The sequence below is a fragment of the Anoplophora glabripennis genome, unplaced genomic scaffold (assembly GCF_000390285.2).
Source record: "Anoplophora glabripennis isolate ALB-LARVAE unplaced genomic scaffold, Agla_2.0 scaffold327, whole genome shotgun sequence".
Classification (NCBI taxonomy): domain Eukaryota; kingdom Metazoa; phylum Arthropoda; class Insecta; order Coleoptera; family Cerambycidae; genus Anoplophora; species Anoplophora glabripennis.
In genome coordinates this window covers 120,369-139,247 of record NW_019416408.1, presented here as the reverse complement: position 1 = coordinate 139,247, position 18,879 = coordinate 120,369, and the positions used below count along the sequence as shown (strand labels likewise).

Here is an 18,879-nt window from a genome sequence, read left to right as displayed (position 1 = left end):
CATTTGCAAGAACATATTACTCCAGAGCTTAGACGATTATTCCCGAACGATAACAATCCCAATTTACCGGCAGACAGATACCTATGGTTTCAACATGATGGGGTTGTTCCACATTTTGGACGTGTGGTACGGGCACATCTAGATGAAACTTTTCCTGATAAATTGATTGGACGCAGAGGGGCAATTGAATGGCCACCTAGGTATCCCGATATGATCCCACTTGACTTTTTTTCTTTATTGTAATAGATTTTAAAAGCCCTAAAACGTTTGTGTCGTATGATTTTTCGATAGGAGATAATCGACCGTTCCAATACATATCAGCGAGCCTGTGTATGGAAAATTGACGTTATTATATATTACTTTACGTAAGAACATTAAGGAACAAAGTTTGCGTCTGTAAGAATAGACTAAGAAATGAAAATTCATCCAACAGTTGCTCTTGAATAATGCCAATACGTGGGCACATGTCGCCTTTAAAATATTAACTGTTGAAATATTTACAGAAACCTGTAGATCGATATAATCAAAACTTTTGGAAAATCTATTTAAAAAACCCCTACATTTTTATAAGTAAAAAAGCGTGATTTTGATTATAACTACAGAAAGTTAATTTTGAATGGAACTTTCACTCAAATCAACAATATCATATTTATTCCGTGTAATACTTCTTCTTTCAGATTATAATTGAAAAGTGTGGTATTATTTTTCCTGGAATAAGACATTTAGAAACGGCATGCGGCAGTTTGTTCAGATTACAGCAGACATTGACATCATATAAATTGCTTTGTAACGTTACACATTCATAACCATCATCAACAACAAAGAACAATTCATGTCGTCGTAACAGTATCATTAATAAATAAATTAAAGAGCAAGGGTCCCAAGGTAGAGCCATGAGGAACACCAGATGTCAAATTTAACAGACTTGAAACCACAGTATTCATNTTGTAACGTTACACATTCATAAACAACATCAACAACAAAGAACAATTCATGTCGTCGTAACAGTATCATTAATAAATAAATTAAAGAGCAAGGGTCCCAAGGTAGAGCCATGAGGAACACCAGATGTCAAATTTAACAGACTTGAAACCACAGTATTCATACACAGGGTGTTCTAAAAGTCCGTCAGGATACTCCGTTAGGTGATTGATTCTACGGATTAAAATAATAGCAGTATGTAAAGAATTTGTTTTCGGATTGTTATAGTTTGCAAGTTATAGCTTGTCAAAGTTCGATTTATTTTTAATTTTTCATTTTAAATAACTTATTTAATTCAAGTTCGATTAGTCTCTTATTTGGCACACCCACTAAGTAGATCAAGTTCTATTTCTATTGGAACGGTCCGAAAAAACTTTCATTATGCGCCGCTAGAGGGCATTTTACCTAGAACTCAAAACTTGTGTTGTTCATAATTGTCTTCTCTTGCTAGACATTACAGAAATTTAAATATTATTGAAGAGAGAAACAATATCAGAAAAGATTATACTCTTTATTCAAACCGATAATTGTAACCGCTTAGCAGGAAATCGCTAATAAAGTGTTATTAAATATTAAATTTTTGATAAATCTTTCTGTAATTAATCAATTTGCGATGCTTCAAATAAATGTGAGTAATTTTGGTGTTACGAATTGTAACAAAAATTGTTTAAAGCAGGTATAAGTTTGATTTTTCACCATAATAATTTTTTTCAGCTCTGTAACAGCATTGTGGAAAAATAAGATGATTATAATCCGCGGTCGAAATTATAAAGAGTGACTAAGACATAATATCAAAACACTATTACCATAATGCGTATAAAATATAAAATGATTTTTATACGGTTCAATNCATATTTATTCCGTGTAATACTTCTTCTTTCAGATTATAATTGAAAAGTGTGGTATTATTTTTCCTGGAATAAGACATTTAGAAACGGCATGCGGCAGTTTGTTCAGATTACAGCAGACATTGACATCATATAAATTGCTTTGTAACGTTACACATTCATAAACAACATCAACAACAAAGAACAATTCATGTCGTCGTAACAGTATCATTAATAAATAAATTAAAGAGCAAGGGTCCCAAGGTAGAGCCATGGGGAACACCAGATGTCAAATTTAACAGACTTGAAACCACAGTATTCTATATAAAGGGTGTTCTGAAAGTCCGACAGGAAACGCCGGGAGGTGATTCTACGGATTAAAATAATAGCAGTATGTAAAGAAATTTTTTTCGGATTGTTATAGTTTGCAAGTTACAGCTTCAGTTCATTTATTTTTAAATAACTTATTTAATTCAAGTTCGATTAGTCTCTCATCTAGCACACCCACTAAGTAGATCAAGCTCTATTGGACCGGTCAGAAAAAACTTATTATACGCCGCTAGAGGGCATTTTACCTAGAACTCAAAATTTGTGTTGTTCATAACTTTTTTCTCTTGCTAGACATCACAGAAATTTAAATATTATTGAAAGGAGGAATAATATCAGAAAAAGTTATGTCTCTTTATTCAAGACGATAATTGTAACCGTTTAGCAGCAAATCGTTAAAAAAGTGTTATTAAATATCAAATTTTTGATAAATATTTTTATAATTAATCAAGTTGCCATGCTTCAAATAAATATCATTAGTATTTTTGGTGTTACGAAGCCGTTTGATTTTTCACCATAATATTTTTTTTTTCGGCTCTGTAATAGCATTGTGGAAAAATATGATGATTACAATGAATTTACTAATAATACTTTATTTATTAACGAAACTGGTTCTACAATAGATGGTATCACAGCATGGCAACTTGATTAATTACAGAAAGAATTATCAAAAATTTTATGTTTAATAAAATTTTAACAGAGATTTCTTGCTAAACACTTACATTTTTCGGAATGAATAAACATCACCCTTGTAACCGCTTATGAATTTGTAGCCACTTGAGGAACTGTCACCGTAGATGGAATGTTGAAGGGCTTGTTTTTGTTTATGTTACCGAAATATTTATTTAGAGTACCAAATTGGTATCTTTTCAGGGCTAAATTTTATGTGAAAGATCATCATTATCTAACTTTTGTAAAAAACTTCGTTATATGGTTATGTTTGGTAAAAAGTAAGCTGATAGGGTAGAGGAATGCACTGGGAAACACCCCTGTGAACGGAACAAAACTGAATGCCCAGGAAGCAATGGCATCATTAAATTGATGAGACAACCATAGCTGCGTGGCTTTTATTATTATTATTTATTGTTATTGTTTTAATAGAAAAGTAGTCAACATGTTGCTGGGGCTGACAGTGGCGGACCGTTAGGTTAGTTATTTTATAACTTTTGTATAACTGGTCCCATACTTTAGTGTTCGAACGTGTAATAAATAGTGTCACGTCACCCGTTTATTATTTCGATGGAGGCAATGGAGCAAATTAATCCCCATATCCACCCAGTGTCTCCGACATATACGAGGTGATCCATTAAAAAGTAACTTTAATTAAATATTCAATAATTAATAAGTTAGCCAATTAATTTCGCTATGTATGTACCCTTATATTAATAATAATAATAAATCCATACAACACATTTACTATTTGGGCATAGATAGCTTTGACATATATTTCTAAAACCTTGTTGAATTAGTAAAAGGTATAGGCTGTTTTTATTATCATCGCAATATCTCAGTAAATTTAGCAACAAAACCACAAGTCGACGAATCCATGTGTCAAGGTTGTTAATTTTCAATAAAAAACTAAATCTTTCATTTAAATTTTGTATGTAGTTCCAACGTGCTGTAGGTGTATAGGTATTTCCTATTCCGTCCTCTCAGTTGGCCCTTCTATCAATAGCCCTCGCTAACCTCGATGAATCGAGTTACTTGTTGTCAAAATAGTAAACAAATCTATGAATATTTGTATGGAAATTAAAGCTGGACACTACTAGGGTAAATTGTACTCATGATGGTACTGAGTACCTAAAGAACTCGATACCGAGCACTTTTACTTTGATCGGTTTCAATACTCAAAATTTTTAAACATTTTGCAAATTCTGAGTACTATGTGTATTTGCTCAGTACTGTTTGATATACAGGGTCGTTGTCTATTACAATAAATAAATAAAATAAATAAATAAATAACCTTTATTTTCCTTGGAGACTTTATAATATAAAGTATAGGAATAGTCAATAAAAGAGTCATTAGTCATTACATAGGTACTCGTAACTAAAACTTACTGTTAAAAAGAAAGTTTTTGAGTTTTCGTTTAAAAATATTAATGTTATTTTCAGTTCTTGTAGGATAGTTATGGTACTCACAATTATGCATGAAACTTTTATAATTACTTTTTGCGTATAGTATACATTTGCAGAAATTGTTTAAAGTAGTCTTTGCATGTTTGTCTGATATTAAGATTAAATATTAGACGAATTATCCTCTTCTGAGAAATAAAAATTCTGGAAGTATCGCCCTAACTTCTCCATAAAATAACGTTGTAAGAAATGTGAGAATAAACAATAGCATAATAAACACTAATTAGTTGATCAATGGTAAATATATTTTTCAGTTGAAGTATATTGTTTCAGTTGCATGGAAACTACTATTTAACATCTTACATATGTGATTTATGTGAGTAGTCCACCTCATATTACTATCCAAGTAGACTCCTAGGAATTTGGCGGTATTTGAAAACTGAATATTCATATTCTTAACTAAGACTGATATATTGCCTGTAATTTCCGTTCTGTTGAAAAAATGCATACAAACAGTTTTGTTTGCATTAACCATTAAAGCGTTTCTTTCGCACCAAGTTGAAAACTCCTTGGACAGGAGGTTCATATTTTTTATTAGCTCTTCTGGAGACTGTGCATCTGTTGCTAAAGTTGTGTCATCTGCATATAGAATAAGATGTTTTGTACTCACATAATGTGGAAGATCATTTATATATAATAAGAAAATTAGAGGTGCAAGAATTGCCCCCTGAGGTACTCCAAGCTCTGTTTGTTGAGGACCAGATCTCTGGTCACCCATTTTAACTATAATTTTCCTAAATTGTAAGTAAGAAGTCAGCCATCTCAAAAAGCTACCACGAAATCCCAAATTATTTAATTTATTTACCATTATACTTAAATTTACAGAATCAAATGCCTTAGATAGGTCGAAAAAAAGTGCACCTACATACTTTCTTGCATCTAGTGAGCTATGAATAAAATTAAGGAGAGCGACAGATCCACTTTCTGTCGATCTTCCCTGTAAAAAACCATGTTGATGTTCTGTTATTACATTATACTTCACTAGGAATGAGAAAATTTTTTTATAAATACATTTTTCAATAATCTTGCATATAACAGTTTGAACAGTTATAGGTCTATAATTATCAAGACATAATCGACTATTTTTTTTGTGAATTGGTGTGACAAGCCCAGTCTTTAGGTCCGCTGGAAAGGAACCACTTTGTACCGAAAAGTTTATTATATTCGACAAAATGTGAGCAATATGTGGTGCTATACTCTTTATCAACCTTGTTGAAAGGCAGTCGATACCCACCGAATTAACATTTCTCAAAGTATTGATAGCATCCAATACATCCTCATCTAACACTGCACTGAAATAGAAAGTATTATAAACGTACATTGTAGTATTATTATTAAAGTTAACATCTTTAAAATGCCTATCTAGTTCATTTTTTGCATCTTTTGAAAAGAATTCTGCAAACAAGTTTGCAATTTCATATTTATTATTCACTATTGCTCCATTTAATTCAATAGCATCAATAGTATGTTGTTTCTTTTTCCCTACTTTCTCTTGTACAGTACGCCATATAAATTTTTGTTTCTCTACGACATTTTTATTATCTAAACTTTTTTGATAGAAAAGTTTCTTTACCTCATTTATTTTAGCAATGTAATTCTTTTTAAAAACTTTATAATTCATATGATCTTGCGGGTTTGAGGAATTTTTTATCAACCAAAACATATTCCTAAGATCAGTACCCATCTGCCTAAGTTCACAATTTATCCATTTTGTATTAGTCGTTTTGACGCTTTTTTTTGTAACAAGTGGACATGTTCGTTCAATATAATAAAATAAAATATTAAAAAACTCTTTAAAAACAGAATCAACATTATGAGTAAAACACACAGACATAAAATTTTCATTACTTAAAAAAATATTCAAATTAAGCAGATTGGCTTGAGACAGGTTCCTATGTTTAATAACATTATCATATGGCTTATGCTGGCGAACTTCACATGTATTAAGTTGAACGTTTACTTTAATATCTAAACATAAGTGATCACCTAATTGCAAATCAGTAACATGTTCTTGATATACATAGGGTATAGTTGTTAAGAAATAATCAAGTTTAGTTTTTGTTGTTTTCATATTTTTGTTCGTAAAAATACGAGTTGGTTCACAATTTTGCAGTTTTAAATTAAAACTTTCTATTAGATCAATTAACTGATTTGTTTCATAAGAAGTTTGTAAATAATCAATATTAAAATCGCCAGTAACAATAATAGCACGATAATTTTTTGCACAGTAACTTAGAGCTATATATAGTCGGTCTATAAATGTTTCCATATTTCCAGATGGGGATCTATATACGTTCAATACACAACAATTAATTTTTTGAATATAGAGTGATAGACTGCACAACTCAAAATCTAATTCAATAGATAAGTTATTTAAGAATACAGGTATTTTGTACTGAATATTATTTTTTATAAGAACAAGAACTCCACCATGACTCATACTAATTCTATTATAATATGTAGCCAAATCATAGTTTTCAAATTTTACAAGATCAATATTATCATTAGTACACCAAGTTTCGGAAAGGCATACTATATCAGGTTGCTCCTGAACTAAAATTAATTCAATNTTCGTAGAGGCTCCTTATCTTAGTATGAAAACTTCGCAGCAGTTTCAAAGGACATTGCTATGTTGTCCAGAAGAAGTTCTAAAACTGAGAACTAAGTATCTGTCCTTTATTGTATGTTTTTATTAGCATTTCCGAAAGAATTTTTCCTACAAAATTGTATGCAAATTTAGTGTATTTATATATGTATTTAAAGTTACTACCTCAGATTTCATCGACCTGCCTTTACATCTTATATTCTGAAAATCAGTTGTTTGAAGTTCTTGGTACATTAAGGCTGTTCAGTTTAATATGGTCCGAAGAACAACCTCCTATCCATAGTATGGAGCTGCAAATTTGTCGAAATCTACTAGCATAGATCTTCTTAAGAAACTAACATCTACGAAGAAATAACTTCATCGGTTTGACAACCATTTCACAATCATCGCGGGACTATATTTAAAATTACCGTTGACGTGAAATAATCCACATGAAGACGTAATACACTAAATGAGATAATATAATCTCTTAATTATATAAATTATTTCTGTTACGTACATTAAAGTCATTTGTTGCCCCTAGAAGAGATCGACCTATAAATTATATTCCAGATTTTCATCAATAATTACCAGTTCCATGTGGAGAACGTCCTTAATAAAATTTTACTGCTCGGGGTAAATATCCTTAACCAGACTGATAAAATCTCGTGTAAAATTTAACGACCTACAACTAAGTCAAGATCGAATTAACAAGTACGAGGAGGCTATGATTAAAATCAGTAGCGATTGTGATTTTACGCTCGCCACACAGATATTAGGCATCTTCTGTACAATACTGGTGTAATATGGGCAGGAAATTGGATGCAATAAATTACGGGGGACAGTTATAGCGTTATAGCACTAACTAAGCAGTATCACTAAAGGAAATTGATGGAGCTCTTTCAAAAATAATTATAACAAAGTACCTTAGTCTCTTCCAAACTATATTTCGAAATTCGTTGCTTTTTTGTAGATGTAATAATAAGGATCTAGTGTTTTGATACGTATTTTTGTATTAAAAAAAGAAAGGATCAGTTGGAGTAGTTGATTTGAAACCTTTTATAACTGTCTAATTGAAAAATGTTTCAATTTACTAAGAAAATTCAACAATTCAACAAAAAACCTCCCTCACTAAAATTTTTAAGACGCAGTTTGGAAAACCATAAATGCTCTTATTACGTTGCTCACTATCTTTTATTCTGCTGGTAATTAAAAATTCGAGAAACTAAAAGCTGTTTGACATGGGCGGCATGTCATATGCTATGACTCATGGTCTGTGGTTCGAGAAATTCTATTGTCCGTGGGTAAATCAGTAAGCTGAAAACGAAAGTTATAGAGATAAAAACAGAGTTACATAAACTGTATCACAGAGCCTACGGAACTTGCCAATAATACAACGTGCGCAGTAAACTTAAACAGTAATTGCAGCAGCAGCTTCATTGAACACCCAGAACTAAAAGCTATGATAACTGATAGCACTGGATCTGTCATAAATTTAACTCACTGCAATATCAGCACTTTCAATTTACATGTAGTGCGAAATAAATTGTAATCATCCTGTTTATAATATAGTTACTGTTTTGTATTGAAATGTTATATAATTTAAATGTATATTGTTTAATTAATAAAATCATAAATAAGTTTAGAAAAAATGACAAATTATTTTGACATTTGTTTTATGTTCTAGAACTAAAAATATTTGGCGTTCTAGAACGTAAAAGTATTTTGCAGCTAGATGGCAAAGAAGACTTTGTCAACTGAAAATTTAATGAAAATGACGACTTTTAATGACAGTTTTCAAAAAGTTCTTTTCAGATTTAATAAATTAACGATGGGCAGTGCAAAACGTGAAAATGGGAAGTAACTTTTTCACGCCGATTTGACAGTGTGGATGGTATAGAGAGAGGGTAAGGGGCCAACATGTAAAGTGAGATGAAACTAGTCTCTCGTCACGTGACTTATGACTTAGGGCATTTGTAGGCTTATCGAGGGCGATTTGTTACCACTCCATGGTATTAAAATAATAGTAACGGTAATATTTTTAATTGTTGTGTAACTACCAAAAAAAGTCCTAGGTCCTATATTCATGTTGGAATAGCTACAATGTACAGAAAGTCGGCTTTGGCTCCAGTTGTAGTTGTTACACCAATTATGAACTGTATTTTAAATATTATTAAAATATTTCAATTTCATATAAAAAATGTTAGGTATGTCTAATAAAATTACGAATCTTATGTTCTGTTAATATTGTTTCTTGAACTGAATTTGAAACGTTCAAATCAAAAATCTCGCTCGCAATATACAGTGTAGGAGAGTACCGATGGTCTATCAGAAGCTACGTGAGAGCGATAAAGTAAGCCATAGAAATCCGTGTGATAGACAAGGATGGCTATAATGAAGGCGTCTAATAGTCAACGCCCATTTCGCCCTTCCACAAATAAGAAGTGGATCTTATTTGTGGAAGGGCGAAACGGGCGTTGACTATTAGACGCCTTCATTATAGCCATCCTTGTCTATCACATGGATTTCTATGGCTTACTTTATCGCTCTCACGTAGCTTCTGATAGACCATCGGTACTCTCCTACACTGTATATTGCGAGCGAGATTTTTGATTTGAACGTTTCAAATTCAGTTCAAGAAACAATATTAACAGAACATAAGATTCGTAATTTTATTAGACATACCTAACATTTTTTATATGAAATTGAAATATTTTAATAATATTTAAAATACAGTTCATAATTGGTGTAACAACTACAACTGGAGCCAAAGCCGACTTTCTGTACATTGTAGCTATTCCAACATGAATATAGGACCTAGGACTTTTTTTGGTAGTTACACAACAATTAAAAATATTACCGTTACTATTATTTTAATACCATGGAGTGGTAACAAATCGCCCTCGATAAGCCTACAAATGCCCTAAGTCATAAGTCACGTGACGAGAGACTAGTTTCATCTCACTTTACATGTTGGCCCCTTACCCTCTCTCTATACCATCCACACTGTCAAATCGGCGTGAAAAAGTTACTTCCCATTTTCACGTTTTGCACTGCCCATCGTTAATTTATTAAATCTGAAAAGAACTTTTTGAAAACTGTCATTAAAAGTCGTCATTTTCATTAAATTTTCAGTTGACAAAGTCTTCTTTGCCATCTAGCTGCAAAATACTTTTACGTTCTAGAACGCCAAATATTTTTAGTTCTAGAACATAAAACAAATGTCAAAATAATTTGTCATTTTTTCTAAACTTATTTATGATTTTATTAATTAAACAATATACATTTAAATTATATAACATTTCAATACAAAACAGTAACTATATTATAAACAGGATGATTACAATTTATTTCGCACTACATGTAAATTGAAAGTGCTGATATTGCAGTGAGTTAAATTTATGACAGATCCAGTGCTATCAGTTATCATAGCTTTTAGTTCTGGGTGTTCAATGAAGCTGCTGCTGCAATTACTGTTTATGTTTACTGCGCACGTTGTATTATTGGCAAGTTCCGTAGGCTCTGCTGAAGTGGTAACAATTTATTTGCGATTGAAATTTTATTTTGTATAGAATCTTCTATATATGTTTCCGCTACCGTACTAGAACGCCCATATTACCCCATGGTGGTAATATCGGCCCCTGCGTCGGCTATCAGAGTGGCAGAAGAACCTCTAAAGCAGTGCCCTATATGTTTCCAGATGAGGCAAAATGAAACAAGTTGCTATTTTTTTGGCACATTTCTTATTTTGTTGACGCCAACCACTTGGTTAACACATTTTCCCTGACATACTTCACAAAAAAACTCCGACATGTAGTAACTGCCGGACGTAAAGCACGATATTTACGGTATATCTTCATTTGGTCTGGACTTGCAATCACAAAACATCTCGGAGTATGAGTTTTGGAATCGGGAATTCTTATAATAATAATTGAATCTTTGTCTTCTATATCATCGAATCGATCGTTAACTTTAGTAGCTCATTTCTTCTCAAAGCTCCACAAACACCAATTGTTATTAAAATGACCTGCAAAGTTGTCCAAAATTAGTTAAATCAATCGATTTATATTAATTTCAATTATCTTTTCTAGCAGAAATCTATTATCATGTACTTTTTTGTAAAAATTTCACAATTTCCTCTTTCGTTAGAAGTCTGGACTTTTTCGGGCGGTATGCAACTGATTTTCAAATATGGTATTAGTTTTGGAAATTTACATTTTTTTTGGCATTCACTGTACTTTTTTACATGGAATATACTGATCATAAGGTCGAAGGTTTAATTTTTATTGATTTTATGATCGAAATATGCCAGTGTGAATTTTCTTCGAACTACCTTTGAATTCGTTGTAGGCAATCTCGTACTGTCTAAAAATTTTGGAGATTAATTGTGAAACAGCACTTTGTCACGGTGTTCCTCAAGCATGCAAAAGTGGCCCGAAAATGGATCCAAAATCAGCTAACGCAGAAAGTTTCTATATTGCTGGTAGACGAAAAAAATGGCAATTTGGAAATCCTAAGTGATTGGTTTCGTAAGTTATGGTCGCTTTTATACTTATGCTATACGCATTCATGAAGCGCAAAGTAGAGCATTTGTGCACACACGTATAATCCGTTTTTTAACTCCAAGTCAAACAAATTGAGATTGTATTTATTAGTTATTGTTGATAATATTATTTTTTTTCGGAAATTTATTGATATGTTGATAAATGATTAAGTTGGATTAATGAATAATCCAAAATTTAAATGGTTTCGATTTTACGACTTATCTCAAAATGCTTCAGCTAATTTTTATGGAGTTCTTGTTTTATAAATATATGACAATTTCAAGCTTCTTTTTATACCGCTAGTTGGCGCATGCTAATCTGCAATAGAAAATTCATGTCGAAGTAATATATACACCAGAGGAAAAGCCATCAAATCTCTTCGAGTTGCATTTTTGAAACTTACGTTTTGAAAATGACTCCTCCGTGTTCTCATCATGATAATAGAAAATAAATATGTGGGTCATGTCGTCGAAAAATTATTTTTGGCAAAATATAGCCAGAAAAATTTTTAATAAATAAATCTACTGAAAAACTCATACAAAAGTTTATATCAATGGATTTTGATTTAAACGATGAAAAATATCCTTTGAGTACTCGTATATGTAGGTCTTGTTATTTGACACTTCTTGATGTTGAAAAAGACATTTTTAATCGGCAAGTGCCAACTATGCCTAATTATAAAGAGTTAGTATTAGCGAAACAAACTTGTTTGAATAACGCTTGTTGTAATTGTTATGAATAACACTCTGGACCACTTTTGCATGTTTGGGGAACACCGTGTTGTGCCGCTGATAAATGCTCGTCTTCCCTTTCCGGGTCGATTTCGAATTAAACATTCTTAGAACATGGATTACAATATATGTCGGCATCACCCTTGTAACCGCTTGTCAATTCGTAGCCACTCGAAGAACTGTCACCGGCGATGGAATGTTAAGGGCTTGTTTGTGTTTATGTTACAGGAATATTAGAGTACCAAATTGTTATTTCTTCAGGGTCAAGTTTTAGCCTGTGTGTTAAAGACCATCATTATCTAACTTTTGTAAACACTTCCTTATATGGTCATGTTTGGTAAAAAGTAAACTGATAGGGTACAGGAATGCACTGGGCAACGCCCCTGTGAACGGAACAAAACTGAAAGCCCGGGAAGCAACTGCATTATGCAATTGATGAAACAACAGTAGCTGTGTGGCTTTTATTATTATTATTGTTTTGATAGAAAAGTAGTGAACAGGTTGCTAGGGCTGACACTGCTGACAGTGGCGAACCGTTAGTTCCTATTTTATAATTTGTAGAACAGCTGCCGTATTTGTAATAAATAGTGCCAACGTCACCCGTGTGTTATTTCGATGGAGACAATGGAGCAAACTAATTCCCATATCCACCCAGTGTCTCCGACATATACGGGGTGATCCATTAAAAAGTAACTTTAATTAAATATTCAATAATTAATAATCTAGCCAATTAATTTCGGTATGTATGTACCCTTATATTATTAATAATAGTAAATCCATACAACACGTTTACTATTTGGGCATAGATAGCTTTGACATATATTTCTAAAACCTTGTTGAATTAGTAAAAGGTATAGGCTGTTTTTATTATCATCGCAATATCTCAGTAAATTTAGCAACAAAACCACAAGTCGACGAATCCATGTGTCAAGGTTGTTAATTTTCAATAAAAAACTACATCTTTCATTTAAATTTTGTATGTAGTTCCAACGTGCTGTAGGTGTATAGGTATTTCCTATTCCGTCCTCTCAGTTGGCCCTTCTATCAATAGCCCTCGCTAACCTCGATGAATTGAGTTACTTGTTGTCAAAATAGTAAACAAATCTATGAATATTTGTATGGAAATTAAAGCTGGACACTATTAGGGTAAATTGTACTCATGATGGTACTGAGTACCTAAAGAACTCGATACCGAGCACTTTTACTTTGATCGGTTTCAGTACTCAAAATTTTTAAACATTTTGCAAATTCTGAGTACTATGTGTATTTGCTCAGTACTGTTTGATATACAGGGTCGTTGTCTATTACAATAAATAAATAAAATAAATAAATAAATAACCTTTATTTTCTTGGAGACTTTATAATAAAGTATAGGAATAGTCAATAAAAGAGTCATTACATAGGTACTCGTAACTAAAACTTACTGTTAAAAAGAAAGTTTTTGAATTTTCGTTTAAAAATATTAATGTTATTTTCAGTTCTTGTAGGGTAGTTATGGTACTCACAATTACGCATGAAACTTTTATAATTACTTTTTGCGTATAGTATACATTTGTAGATGTATATAGAATAAAAAGTAAGTATATTAAATTGTTTAAAGTAATCTTCTGAGAAATAAAAATTCTGGAAGCATCGCTCGAACTTCCCCATAAGATAACGTTGTAAGAAATGCGAGAATAAACAATAGCATAATAAACACCAATTAGTTGATCAATGGTAAATATATTTTTCAACTGAAGTATTGCATATAAACTACTATTTAACTTCTTACATATGTGATTTATTTGAGTAGTCCACTTCATATTACTATCCAAGTAGACTCCTCGGAATTTGGCGGTATTTGAAAACTGAATATTTATATTATTAACTAAGACTGATAAATTGCCTGAAATTTATGTTCTGTTGAAAAATTGCATACAAACAGTTTTGTTTGCATTAACCATTAAAGCGTTTCTTTCGCACCAAGTTGTAAATTCCTTGGACAGAAGGTTCATATTTCTTATTAGCTCTTCTGGAGACTTTGCATCTGTTGCTAAAGTTGTGTCATCTGCATATAGAATATGATGTTTTGTACTCACATAATGTGGAAGATCATTTATGTATAATAAGAAAATTAAAGGAGCAAGAATTGCCCCCTGAGGTACTCCAAGCTTTATTTGCTGAGGACCAGATCTCTGGTCACCCATTTTAACTATAATTTTCCTAAATTGTAAGTAAGAAGTCGGCCATTTCAAAAAGCTACCACGAAATCCCAAATTATTTAATTTATTTACCATTATACTTAAAGTTACAGAATCAAATGCCTTAGATATGTCGAAAAAGAGTGCACCTACATACTTTCTTGCATCTAGTGAGCTATGAATAAAATTAAGGAGAGCGACAGATCCACTTTATGTCGATCTTCCCTGTAAAAAAACATGTTAAGGTTCTGTTATTACATTATTCACTAGGAATGAGAACATTTTTTTATAAATACATTTTTCAATAATTTTGAATATTACAGTTTGAACAGTTATAGGTCTATAATTATCAAGACATAATCGACTATTTTTTTTTGTGAATTGGGGTGACAAGTCCAGTCTTTAGGTCAGCTGGAAAGGAACCACTTTGTACCGAAAAGTTTATTATATTCGACAGAATGTGAGCAATATGTGGTGCTATACTCTTAATCGACCTTGTTGAAAGGCAGTCGATACCCACCGAATTAATATTTCTCAAATTATTGATAGCATCCAGTACATCCCCATCTAACACTGCATTGAAATAGAAAGTATTATAAACGTACATTGTAGTATTATTATTAAAGTTAACATCTTTAAAATGCCTATCTAAGTATCTAGCTCATTTTTTGCATGTTTTGCAAAGAATTCTGCAAACGGGTTTGCAATTTCATATTTATTATTCACTACTACTCCATCTAATTCAATAGCATCAATAGTATGCTGTTTTTTTTCCCTACTTTCCCTTGGACAGTACGCCATATAAATTTTTGTTTGTCTACGACATTTTTATTATCTAAACTTTTCTGATAGAAAAGCTTCTTTACCTAATTTATTTTAGCAATATAATTCTTTTTAAAAACTTTGTAATTCATATGATCTTGCGTGTTTGGAGAATTTTTTATTAACCAAAACATATTCCTCAGATTAGTACCCATCTGCCTAAGTTCACAATTTATCCATTTTGCATTAGTCGTTTTGACACTTTTTTTTTGTAACAAGTGGACATGTTCGTTCAATACAATAAAATAAAGAAAAATGTACAGGAGTATACAAAAGTATACAGGATCAGTCAAAAACCATATCTGTTCGGCCCACAAATCGGGATTGTTATTGTTCGGGAATAATCGTCCAAGCTCTGGAATAATATGTTCTTGCAAAAGTAATAAATATCGTTCAGAGGTCAAATTTCTGTTTATAAAATAGGGTCCTATGACGTGTGCACCAATAATATCACAGCAAACATTTACTTTCTGTGGTCGCAAGGAACCTCCTCTATCCGATGTGAAATTTGATCTGACCAATGCCTACAGTTGTGTCGGTTTACGTGCCCATTTAAACAAAATGTAGATCAGAAAACGATATGTGGGTGACAAAGTTGACATTTTCATTTAATTTGTCCATAATAAGTTCGCAGAACTCGATTCTACGATCATAATCGTCTTCACTCAAATCTTGTAACACATGAATTTTATATCGATGTAATTTTTCCCGTTCACAAATTATTTTAATGGAACATCGACTCATGTTATGACTTAAGGCCCTCTGTTGTGTCGAATTTATTGGATTTTCCACCACATTTAACATGACATTTAAGGAATTTTCTTCATTTATAACGCTTACTGGTCTTCCACTATTTGGTCTATCTGTAACACCTCGCTGTAATGTTTTTGAAATAATTGATTTAGAAATACACTCCCAATCGGGATGCAATTCATGAAAAATATCCACTACTTCGTCACGACTTTGTTTTCTATCACCATATCCTATGACCATTAAAACTTCAATACGCTCGGTTTCACTTAAACGTGCTAAAGGTTTTTGCGAGAAAATTATTCACAAAATGTATTTTTGACATGTGTCAAGATAATCGCACTATTAGACAAAAGAACTAAGCGGCATTGTTATGGAGCTAGAAACTTTCAAATGTAACTTGATGGACACATAATAGACAAATATTTTTGTATAATTTAAAAGAAAATTATTTTCAAAATTCGGTATCTCGAAAATGGTTCTTTATTATAATAGATTTTAAAAAATCTTAAGATGTTTATCTTATGATTTTTTGATAGCTATCTTACGTTAGAAGATAATCATCCATTTCCATACCACCAACCCTGTATAAATCTGAGGAGTAGTACCTAAGCACGACTATTGTCAGCTAGAGTTAACTTATTTTTAAAATATTGACTACATTGGCTTCAAGTTGAGATTCAGATAAAAATAAATAATATTTAGTTTCCCACCAATGCTTGTTTTAATTAATGTATACATTGCACATGTATTATTAATATTATTATTATATGAGTAACTTAATTCTGTTGTTGCCATTTAGAGAATTATTCTCNTCTCCCAGTCCGATTGCCTAATTTGCTCTTAATGATCGAATAAAAATCAATAAACAAATGAAGATCGGTGGGAGTCTCCCAAAGTTAAGGTACAACTAATCAGAAGAAGAATGGGCTCTACCGCATCAAAATTGGCCTTTTCCAACCCACGTAATATCCGAAATACGCTAATTTGTTAATAATAATTGATTATTAATAAATAAACAAATTAGCGCCGCATGAGACGTTGTAGACTTTGACCTACATGCAATTACGAAGAGAACGCACTTTGTCTCATCAAAATCGAACCTTCTTTATCCAATTCCGAGGTGAAATGCTAATTTTCCTGGACTTAAACGTGTTAAAGGTTTTTGCGAGAAAATTATTCACAAAATGTATTTTTGACATGTGTCAAGATAATCACTATTAGACAAATGAACTAAGGCGGCGTTGTTATGGAGCTAGAAACTTTCAAATGTAACTTGATGGACACTTAATAAACAAATATTTTTGTATAATTTAAAAAAACACGATTTTAAAAATTCGGTTTCACGAAAACGGTTCTTTGTTGTAATAGATTTTAAAAAATCCCAAGATGTTTGTCTTATGATTTTTTGATAGTTATCTTAGGTTAGAAGATAATCATTCATTTCCATACCACCGACCCTGTATAAATCTGAGGAGTAGTACCTAAGCACGACTATTGTTAGCTGGTGTTAACTTATTTTTAAAATAATGACTACATTGACTTCAAGTTGAGGTTCAGATAAAAATAAATAATATTTAGTTTCCCAATTTAATTAATGTATACATTGCATATGTATTATTAATATTATTATTATATGAGTAACTTAATCCTGTTGTTGCCATTTAGAGAATTATTCTCGCTGCTGGCAGTCCTTTCACATTTAATCCTGTCACTCTGTATAAACCTCCATCCTCTGGAGCTGAAGGAGCAACACCTTTAATAGGCATTCTTCCAGTTGTTACGTATAATTCGTCGAAATTTGGACCACCAAAAGCAGCGGATGTAACCTGAAAATGATATTGTAAATGTATGTAGGAGTTTTGGAGTTGTATTTTTTAATAAAGAAAAACATACACTGATTTTGGTATAATTGCATATAAAAACTTCTACAACTTATTCTGATATGTTTTTTTGACCTAACAACGGGTTATAATGTCATCGCTTTTGCCAAGATACCAAGGTAATTTAACAGCTGTTAAAGTGTATTTCATACCTTCATTTACACCATGATTTTTTTTTAAATCATCCAATCAGTGTCTAGTTTTCAAATCATGTTCTCGAAATCATAGCTAAAAGAACGCACATAAATTTGTTGTTCCTGAAATCTATCAAATACGAAGGAAATAGTTTGAATTAATATATAAATAATTATAGTTACTTCAGGCCACAGGATGTAAAAAATACCGTGTATAAATCGAGAATTATATTATTAGCTTTAATTAGTTTAACAGTCTCTATTTTAGACGAGTTTTGCAGTAATAAGTATTTCTTGCGACATATAACATGACAAAGTCAGACCTCGAGCAGTTAGAGTATCTCCAATGTGCATACAAATTTAGTTTTTTAGTTTCTTACCTGTTTACCCGGAATTTGGATAAAGTCCTCTATAATTCCTGGTTTTCTAGGATTGACCTTTATCATACGACTTTGATTGAAAACAGCCACCCACAAATTCCCATCTGAATCAATCGTCATCCCATCCAGCACTATTAATTCTGCTTCTGGGTCGAGTTTTTCGAATAATGTGTAAATTGGTTTTTTGTTAGCTGAAATTTAATTTGATCACTAATGACAGTTTGGATTTTATAACTGTGAAAAACTGATAATAATTCTTCAAGGTCGATACAAATTCAACCACCAGATCAGAAATTTAATATATCATATGTTTTCGAGGAACGAACGGTATTCATTTTCCTAACATTTTTACATATACAGTGTGTTCCGTTTTTTCGGGTTAACACATCTGGAAATGTGAGAAGACTATGGACTTTCCGCAAGCCAATTTTTTTTACAAATAGTTCCCTGAAAGGAGGTAATATTCTACTAATCATTTTATTGATGTCACAAACACCTGGCCTACTACGATTTTTTAAAAGGGTCGTTTTTCCATAAAGTGGTATTAGGCATTTTATTATTAAAAAGATAATATTACCAGACAATTCAAAACCCATCAAAATA

The 18,879-nt window shown here is 31.9% G+C and overlaps 1 protein-coding gene across 2 annotated transcripts; it reads right to left on the bottom strand.

The window, feature by feature from the left end:
- Window positions 1–16,579: 16,579 nt before the first annotated feature.
- Window positions 16,580–18,489, bottom strand: LOC111691500 (regucalcin-like). Of its 2 annotated transcripts, XR_002762966.1 has the most exons (3): window positions 18,277–18,489; window positions 17,494–17,708; window positions 16,580–16,627 (listed from the first exon to the last, which is right to left on the bottom strand). XR_002762966.1 is itself a non-coding variant. In XM_023454468.1 (2 exons), exons 1-2 carry the CDS (start codon window positions 18,394–18,396, stop codon window positions 17,544–17,546), a joined length of 285 nt encoding a protein of 94 aa, XP_023310236.1. In that variant the 5' UTR covers window positions 18,397–18,489; the 3' UTR covers window positions 17,456–17,543. The 2 variants fall into 2 exon arrangements, 1 of the variants encoding a protein (XP_023310236.1); XM_023454468.1 differs by lacking the exon at window positions 16,580–16,627 and having other exon boundaries at window positions 17,456–17,708.
- Between the last annotated feature and the right edge of the window lie 390 nt (window positions 18,490–18,879).